This window comes from Notothenia coriiceps, unplaced genomic scaffold, assembly GCF_000735185.1.
Source record: "Notothenia coriiceps isolate Sejong01 unplaced genomic scaffold, NC01 NC01_scaffold00020735, whole genome shotgun sequence".
NCBI classification, from domain to species: domain Eukaryota; kingdom Metazoa; phylum Chordata; class Actinopteri; order Perciformes; family Nototheniidae; genus Notothenia; species Notothenia coriiceps.
Genome location: NW_011353436.1, coordinates 182,656 through 192,788, shown reverse-complemented (window position 1 = coordinate 192,788; position 10,133 = coordinate 182,656). Strand labels below are relative to the sequence as shown.

The following is a 10,133-nucleotide window of genomic DNA, read 5'->3' as shown; positions in this document are numbered from 1 at the left end:
TACATCACTACAAACATGAATACACACATGTTAAGAAAGATAGAGTGCATGCACACAGTCTCATGCACACACACACACACACACACACACACACACACACACACACACACACTTTTGCAATCATGTCTGGAAACTCATATCTGTCTTTATGACTGAGGGGTGGGTTCACGTGGTTTAAAAAGTGTGTGAGTGTGTGTTGTTGATTTCATCAACAAGTCTGTTTGTCCTGCCTAACGAGTTATTTAGAGGAAACGATGTGGTTCTTGAACTCAGTTTCTCAACTTCTCAAATTCTGGTTACGACATGTCTACATTTGGTAAGGAAAACAATATTGCAACAAGTTAAAGTTAGAAAACAACCCGTGTTGTCGTCCCGTGCCACAGATAGCTGCATGCCATAATGTAATCACACAAGTAGTGCAGAAACCTATTTCTTTAGAGGGGTCTGGGTATAAAAATATTCAATTTGCTAACTTATGCCGCAACCAAATGATCCAAAACGTTTCAGTGAACATGTTTCAAACCTCTGACCCTTTTCTAAGTGGGCTTTCCACATAATTCAAAATCTAGGACTTAAATTGCTCATCTTCTTGTTATTATCATTATTATTTAGTTGCAGAAGTACATTTTGAGTTTTGAATCTGGACTATGCCAAGGTTATGTCTCAATTTGCTGGAACACAGTTACATGTGTTGTTTGTTACCAACAGGGGCAACTGGTTTAAAGTTCAGGAACAAGTTAAACATGTTGGGAAGATGTAAAGGCAGAAGTGGAATGGAAACAAGTCGTGTCAGAGTCTGTTATATGGTGTAAATAAGTATAGAGCACGGAGTCTATAATGGTCAGTAATTACCAGCCTTGGAAGCATCCTCCTGCCTCCTGGACTTTATTATAAGCCTTTTTTACAGCAGACAATGTCACCTATAGCGTGATGTATTTTTGTAGGCCAACCTGAAAGTTAGCATTGCAGCGATTACTCGACAGAAAGCTATGGGCTATTGGCTTTTCGACTATTGCAGAAAATAAGATCTGTGGCAAACACAAGTTTATGATCCTTACAGGTTTTGTTCAGCAGGATCATCTCCACATATTAACACCACATTATGATATTTAACACGTAAATGCAATCTCAAGAAGTACAAATGTAATGTAGTATCTTATGCTTGTGTTAAACACCAGACCTTATTTCAGGCTTCTAACCAAAAACACATTTAACTAACCATTGAGCTTGACACAAGAGAACCAGCCGGAGCTAAAATGTTAACTCTTTTATTGAATTTAAGAAATTGTTTGAACATTGATCTTGTGTTTTATATGACAATGTGATTTTTTACATTATTTAGGTGGAGATTTGAAATGATCCAATGGGTTTGTTCAGGGTATATGCAGGAATCCTGAAGTCAAATGTAAGACCGTTTAAGAACCTTTTTAAGACTCTTTCCATACATTTTAAGACCTCATCGCCACTTGGAGTTCTAACCGGTTACCTTGGCAACAGACTTGACCTCACATTGACTATTATACAGTATTGATTGTCCTTCCTCCTTATCTTCCAACCATTTGGACGCAGACTTGCATTTCCCCATAACGATGTTGTTTAACAACCAGCGTAAACGTAGCTTCGAGCGCCATCAAGCAGTGAGCGTGCGACGTCCTGTTCAGATGACGTCACATCCAACGGGATGCCATAAATAAACTACACAGAATCACACTACACAGCTACGCAATGATTACATTCAGGCAGACTGTAGAATACAACCTCTTTGGACCATTTATATACTTACTGAACACAAGCTACAACATGTAATACCTTAGGAAATGCCGTTTAATACTTTTTAATAGCCTTAATTATTAATTAAGGATAATTAATTTATCAACTTGTAATACTTTTTAATAGCCTTAATTTTCGCTAAATTGATTTATCAACTTTTAATACTTTTTAAGACCCCGCGGACCCCCTGTGTTACCCCTCATTTATCATCTGTTGTGTGTGTATTTTTAAATTAAGCGGAACCATTAACTAAAATAATGTAAACTCATTTCCGAGCACAGACCTCCTTTCCACTTAAATAACCAAGCAAGTGAAAAACAGGAACCTAAAACTAACGCAGCTAAATGGAGATATCTCACTTAAATTCAAACGAAACAGTCGGCTACAAAAAGCTCAATGTATTCAACTCAACGATAGAAAATACAAAGTTAACATCCTTTCTCTTTTTGCACATTTCTCATGTTTAACGAGGGCCAACATTTGAACAGAAAGTTAGAAACACACCTCTCTTGTGTGTTTGAGTCTCGCTGTGCCGTGCTGTTGCTCAGAAATCTCCTGTGAAGACGGCAGGTGTTATTTTGACACACTCCTCTATACCAGCAAATGGAAAACACGCTCGCAACAGGCGCAGCACACACACACACACACACGCATGCATTGTCACACTCAGACAGAATGGCATGCACAGTTGCAGTGAGACACACACATGCCCATACATTCAGGAGCAAATGGTGGCTCCATGTGCACTCGGAGCTCAAGGTTGGTCGCCTTCAGGTTTAATGTTCATCATAAACCTAAGAGGCAATAAGAGACCAAACAACTGTGCTGCTGACTGACAGGAATTTATTTTTAAAATATGTGATGCCTGTTAACAGGACATTTCTCAGGGATAAGAGTGGGGTAAACCAATGTGTGCCCTCAACTCACGTCTCCTTTGTTGGATCAGATCTCTGGGCTGGACGAACCACAGATCTTAAGAAATGTTCAAAATCTTTCAAAGCTTTTAGAACGAGGACATTTCCCATATATTTATGAAAAAACTAAAAACCCCAACATGTGCCTGCAGATTAAATATTTGCTAGTTTGAGAACATTTTAGCATTTTGACATGGAGCGCAATCAAGTTTTCAATATCTTGAACTCATAACAAGTTGAATATCAAAGTTATGCAAGTAGTGAAAAAACAATGTTCATTTTTTTTTATTTAAACAATACATTTTACTTGTTAGACGCTTTTATATGTTTTCACACTCCTTTTCATATTCGCTGCCAAAACCTCCCGAATATCCGGAGCCCGAAAAATGGTATTCGGGGCAGCCCTAGTTAGATAGTTGCGCAGAGTACGCAAATACGAGATTTAAAGAATTTAACCCATTCAGAATCGACATATTAAATAAAAGATATTCTTTGGGCAGAAATGCGTTAATCAAGACTCTTCCTGGGATGTCAGCGCACGTTGAAAACATCAGTAAACTCAGAGCTGCATTTACTCAAATGTAGAAGCTACCGCTGTATTGGAATATCCTTGGAGTTCTTTCAAAATAAAAAAGGCAGGTGTGAAAACGGTCAGGTTAATCAACTGACTAACACACACATCACATAAAACTGTCAAATTAGAGTTCGCCCTCACATTTCAAACCTGTTCCGAGTGTCTCCAACATGTCGCTGCACATTTTAAATCCTAACTATGTGTTAGGCCCAGGAGGAATATTATAAAGCTCATGTAATGGGACAGGTAGAGACTGACACATAACGCAGAGTGTGTGCGTGTGTGTGTGTGTGTGTGTGTGTGTGTGTGTGTGTGTGTGTGTGTGTGTGTCCTTTGTGTGTCGGAGGCTGTTGTTTGACTTAAAGGGAGGGTTTCTGGCAGAGTGAACGACTTAGCTAATGCTTCGGATATTTCGACATGCCACGACACGCTCGTTTTCCTCACACACACACACTGGCCTATCACTCCTGCATTTGACAGCTGTGTGTGTGTCATATGCATGTGTGTGTGTGTGTGTGTGTGTGTGTGTGTGTGTGTGTGTGTGTGTGTGTGTGTGTGTGTGTGTGTGTGTGTGTGTCGTTTGTCTACCTCCGACAGTTTTATTGTAGCGGGGCAGCGGTGCCTTGTGCTTTCTCTTAAGGGGCCTGTTTTCTCTCCTGAAGGATTCAATTAATCTGAGAGGGGACGTGTCCGAGCCACATCTTCTCAAACACACACACACTAAGGGGTCTGTGTGTTGAATACGTATAAACACACACACACCACATTCATTTTAACACACGCAGACACACTAGCAAAGTGGCGTGGAAGACAAATTGTTAAAGGCCAAGACAACGCTGCCCTGCCCCCGAGAGCTTCATGAATTATGCTTACACTCGCGCATATGTGGGGTGTGGGTGTGTGTGTGTGTGTGTGTGTGTGTGTGTGTAAAATTTGAAGGGCTACCACATTTATCTAGCCGTGTAGGAGTGTGTTGTTGTGGTCAGGATAAATCTCTTCCCTCTGCAGAGCGTCTCAGGGGGAAACCCCGGCTCTAACAGCACTAAGCACAATCACATGCTCCCATTCTCATACACAAGAACTCAATCCTCTCATCTACACACACTCACAGACACACACACTCAGCTCTTATCCCTGGAAAAAAAAACTGCTTTCTATCCACCTTAGGGATTGTGCCCACTTAGTTCTCCTTCTCCATTTGTCTTGAGCTGTCTTCATCTTCATTTATTGACTTCCCTTCTCGGCACAACACCTACATTTGCCTCCGCGTCTCACTCCTATCTTCTGCTGCTCCCAAATGAACACTAAAGAAATGTGTGTGTGTGTGTGAGACAAAAGAGCTGAAAAGTTGCTGGTTCAGACGTGTTATCCCTTAAGTCTTCCCCGATGAGGGACGCCGCCCTCAACAACCTTTCTTTCCCCATTCAACCTAAATCTGTTCCTGTGTGGCGCGGTACGTACAGTTGAGGTAATTATCTCTACAACAATGGCCGGTTGATTTAACACAACAGAGAGTCAAACTACACCCAGTTTATTCATGCTTCTACAGTTTCTACCATTCACAACACCTGGGGAAAAAGCTTCTTGTGCACAAGGAGGGCTATGTTTCCCAAAGCAGTTGTTAAATCAAGGGGTCAGCTGATCCAATACTGGCCAAAATCAATGGATATTTGGCGAAAACAAAGTATAATCCATTACAATTCATTAGTCCAAACCGTCTGCATTTACTTTTACAACGAGAGCCATTTTATTTCTATTTCTTTTTGCACTTTTAAGTCTTAAAAAAAAGGCCCCGTTATATTTGTCCCTTCTGTTTTTGTGCATGTAAATGGTCTGCAAAGGCTACAATCCCAAAGTGCCCTACAGAGGTAGTTTCTCCCCCCCACACTCTTTTCTACACGCGCTTCTATTGGCTAGCACACCCACACATTGTACGTGATAGGCTAAGGGGCGGGACATCTGATTGACCAATCACAACAGAGCCAGCCAGCTAACCAATCAGAGCAGATTGGGCTCTGGTTTCNNNNCTTAGAGATGTCCCGCTAGCACACCCACACATTGTACGTGATAGGCTAAGGGGCGGGACATCTGATTGACCAATCACAACAGAGCCAGCCAGCTAACCAATCAGAGCAGACGTGGCTCTTGTTGTTGCTTAAATGGAGAGAAATTAGATATTCTCATCACATGTTACACTGTGTGCATAATCTTGATCCATAGCACACTACACGCCCTTCACAGTGAAATAATAAGCAACCTTTAACATACTGGCTGCAATCATTGTTTTCATTATTGATTAACCTGCATTTTATCTTCTATCTAGATTAATGATTCAGTGTGAATTTCTCAAGAACAGTAAAAAACGTAAAGATATTCAGTCATGCTATAAACAAAGAAAAGCAGGACAAGAGGCTGAAACTGCCATGTTTGCGTGAGAAATCGCTCGAAAGATGATTAAATTAGTGAAGTGATTAGTCTTCTATAGATCACCAATTGTTCAAGGTCTATGTAACAGTACTAGTAGAGTCTCTCGGGCCCCGTCACATTTCAGCGGGTTCCACCTCCGCTGCCAGAGGGAGGACAGATGGCCTCAATCTGCTGGTGGAGGAGACTGGGCAAAGCTCCTCCGGACAGAGGACCATTTACAGCATTTCTCCGTCTATAAACAGTGACTCAGACCTCATCTTGTTTACATAAAAAAAACGGTGCGAATGAACAGGGATAGGTGCTGCTCATGGAAAATGATGTATTTATAGAGTGGACAAGCTGCACAAATGTCAACAAACCCTGTAGTCTCACTAGGCATTGAATACCACACACACACACACACACACACACACACACACACACACACACACACACACACACACACACACACACACACACACACACACACACACACACACACACACACACACACACACACACACAGTTTGCTTTAAGCAGCTGAATCATGCTACACATCGTCTTTAAAACTATCTCTATATAGTGTGTTCAAAAATTCCTTTTCCATTTAATATGGTATTCCTTGCACAGCTAAGGTAAATAATATCCTGATGTAAAATGTTGAAAGCTGTAATCAGCCCTTCATAGTGTATATTTGACAGTCTACAGTCTCTATGTTTGTTTATTGTCTACTCTTCTTCATTCCTACCTTATATGCAATGCCTTGTTTTAACATACTGCTGTGACGAAAACATTTCCCAAGCTTGGATCAACAAAGTCAAATCTTATCTTATCTTAATGGCCAAACACATCAAAACCAATCGAGTTTCTGCAGCCAACACACTCATTTAAAGCACACACTTGATCTCTCTCACTCACTGGTGTACTTAAAGCAACAGCAGGGACACAAACGCAGGTAAAAAGCAGCAGCCAAATGTTCTATAAGAGTGGCTTTTACTCCAAAAACAGGAGGGTGGACCACAGCCATTTTTACCTCTCACAAACACTCCGGGAAATGTTCCCACTAACAGGGTAAGAGGGGGTCGCAACTTTACCACCCCCACTCTCCCCAACACACACACTGCATCTGCTCCCACAGCAATGACGGTGTAATGGTCCACATGCAATCCAAGGCCATTGCACCCTGACCCGCATACTGCTGCAACAACACCCACACCACACATCTTTTTTTAAACAAACTCAGCGGTGGGTTGCCAGGTAAACATTCCCCTAATGCAAAAAGGTTGAGGATCCAAATCCAATACTTTAGCATCAGAAACTTGCCACAACAGCTTTATAAACAGCCACACCTCCTTATGAAATCTACATCTGGTTACATTTCCAGAGGAGCAATGGCCACACAAGCCCTCCTTTAAGCCCCATTTTCAAGCCTCAAGCATCCTTCTTAGGACATTCTGCCACCAAAACCCATCCCCTAATTTTAATGTATAGTAAATGATTTATGTTTAATACAACTGATATTTTATTGGACCCAAGTCAGTGGAAGAACAAACCACTCTGCACTTATATGACAGCCACTCATTAAGATGCATTTCCCCTCTTTTGTATGTAAGAATAGTATGATGTACTTTGCCAAAGACACGTTTCCAGTACATGTTAATTTAATGGTCAATAAAGTATTCTGAATCTAAAAACAAGCTGTGCAGGGAATTTTTTTGTGCTGCGTTATTTCAACTTAGATCATTTTTAATGGATGTGCTTTCGAGACACATTTACAAGCAGCAGGGTTTCTTTTTTAAAACACTCCTCGGTTAGGTTGTCAGGTAATGTTATGCAAAAACGCTTAGGATCGAGATCCAATACTTTGACATCAGAAACTTGCCACAGCTTTATAAACAGCCACACCTCCTTATGAAATCTACATCTGGTTACATTTCCAGTAGATGACCGCACAAGCTGGACATTTTTGCGCAGCGTTATTTCAATTTATATCATCTGATGGATGTGTTTTTCGAGGCAGGGCATTTACAAGCAGTCACACATCATATACTCACTGTGGTGTTGATGTAGGTTAATGGCCGATGGCATGAATTTCCCCGAGTGGAGAGGCGGTGGATGGCCGGGAGAGGGAGGGATCCTCCCGGCTGCAGCTGCTGCTCCGAGGCGGTGAGCCTCCATGGAGAGACCCGCCAACAACGACGGCGGACCGTGGACGGATCGGGGGGGTCCAAAATCTCTGCCATCCATTATCCACAGTGGGGAAAGTTGTGAAAAAAAATAGTCCGTTCGGATATGCCCCCTATTCCCAAAAAAAAGCCTATAATGTCTTTAGTTTTCCAGGCGATTCAGGCTCCTTTTCAGCCATCCTGCTGACCTAAAAAAACAAATACAAGAACACATTTCCTTTATCTATAATGTTAAATAAACTGTTTTAGGTGTTCTCCTGCTTGCAGCGTACAAGCGGTCCATATGTGCAATGACGCAGTTTGGAAAACCACTTCAAAAACTAAACGTAGAGAAAGCTGATCGACAGAATAAGCGTACGAGTTGCTCCTGGTGCATCTTAACTGCAGATCTTAATGCATATTTAACTTAAATCTACAATATTATGATCTAATGTTGGAGTGGCAGCAGCACCCCACCCCCTCTGCGCTACACCGAGCCGATCCGGAGCTTCTCTTCCCGGGGAAACACAGCCAGGAGACGCCGGAGACCAGCTGCTCTCTCCGGCCATGAAAACAAGCCGAAACGCACACGGTCAAATTTTAACAACCTATTCTGCCTTTTTCCGATTACCCAGCTGTTTCCGAAGCAATGTAGGCTATGGGTCGAGTCGCCCTTTAAACCAATACACCATAAATACTGAAAGGGTGCATCAAATATACATTTCAAACGGGTTAAAAATAAATAAGGTTGCAAAAAGCCTGCACTATTAATCAGCGGGCGAGCGGTGTTTTGTTGCCCAGAGAGGACGATTTAGTCCGGGCTGCTTCGCTTTTTTTGGACATGGGTGCTGCCCATGGAAAGAAATCAAAACCAAAACACTTCGGTTTTCAAAAAAAATACCTTTTGGATCTTAAATGTGTAAGATTAAAAACTGTTATTAAGATATAAATATTTGTTTTTTTTATGATAAATCGACAGTTTATTTTATGTTAAAAATCAAAATCGACCCAAGCAAGGCGTATTGAATCTGTTAAATATCGATAAAAAAAAATGTTTAGAAAACCAGGTTATAAGACTAAATCTTCTATTTTAAAAACAAAACACTAGAATAAAAGTTACTTTAAGAAGAACAACAACAAGCTACTGGGACTTTTTCCTAAGACAATGAGACAATTATGGCCTTTTTCTGTACATAAAACCTTTGAATAGACACTAAAACGGTGTGAAATTAGAGAATTTAAGTTTAAAACAACAAGTTAACCTTCAAAGGCTTCAAGCAAACAGCGGAGACTCGTGATATGCAGGCGGGCGGGATCTGAAGAATAGGCTGGTTTAGAAATAACAATAAACCTGTATTTCTCTTTGAGTGAATAATACCACCACCAGAAACAAATATTGCCTCTAAAAGCCCCTCTGAAATACACTGGGGAGGTTAAATTAAATGGTAACCCTTCCTCCGCGGTGTCCCATGCGGCTCGGCGGCGGAGGAGCACGGCTGCAATTCAGCCACGTTTCAAACTTTTTCACGGTTCCTTTAACGCACACATAGACAACTTTTTCGGCGGAAATGTTTACACAAGTAGCATTTTAACACCAATAACAGCTCCTAAAAAATCAAAAATGACGTTAGCACCCCTCCGCGCCCTTTTCACTTACATTTACAGCTCAAAATGTGCTTTAAAAACACCCAAAACTCGGTTATTCAAGGAGGAAAGGGGAAACCAAACAGGGAAGAAAAAAAACGAGCGCTTACTTGAATGTGGAGCTAAAAAAAAATGCTTTCTTAAAATCCGTCCAGGTTGCTGGGAGAAGTGGAGTAGTCCATTACAGGCTCGTCCGAAGGTAAACTGGGGGATAACTGTGGAGGGGGGGGAGCCCCTGACGCGGCCGTAAACTCCTCAGCAATGAAACACAGCATTGTTTTTACAAGCCCCGCCCCTCTCGTCAATACCAGCCATTCAGGGACCAGAACAGAACGTTTCACACAGCTGCGTTCTGATTGGCTGCGAGAAGTGTCACTCAAAGACCTCTGTTTTAAAAATACTGCTTTTTACTCCACTACAATTATTTTAAACTCATAGTTACCAACTACTGTGTACATATAATAACACATGACATTTTTATATGACATAATGCTGTGCTGTATTACCAATATATATGGAAGGAAGGAAGATCTCAAATCATTTATCTATATTATTTAATGTCTTTAAGTGTCTGTTTTAAGCAATTAAAACAATGAATAATTGAATGTTCTATAATAATATAATACTTTCACAACAGCCATTGTTCATAATGTGTACTTT

The 10,133-nt window shown here is 41.2% G+C and overlaps 1 protein-coding gene across 1 annotated transcript in view; it reads right to left on the bottom strand.

Annotated features, from left to right (window-relative positions):
* LOC104952889 (trinucleotide repeat-containing gene 18 protein-like) overlaps positions 1 to 9,683 on the bottom strand; it is a 22,577-nt gene extending 12,894 nt beyond the window's left edge. The window contains exons 1-2 of the mRNA XM_010779797.1: positions 9,584 to 9,683; positions 7,719 to 8,038 (exon numbers count right to left, since the gene is read on the bottom strand). Coding sequence (XP_010778099.1) covers positions 7,719 to 7,911 — 193 coding nt within the window. The 5' untranslated portion in view covers positions 7,912 to 8,038; positions 9,584 to 9,683. The remainder of the gene's footprint in view (positions 1 to 7,718; positions 8,039 to 9,583) is intronic.
* Positions 9,684 to 10,133: the final 450 nt, after the last annotated feature.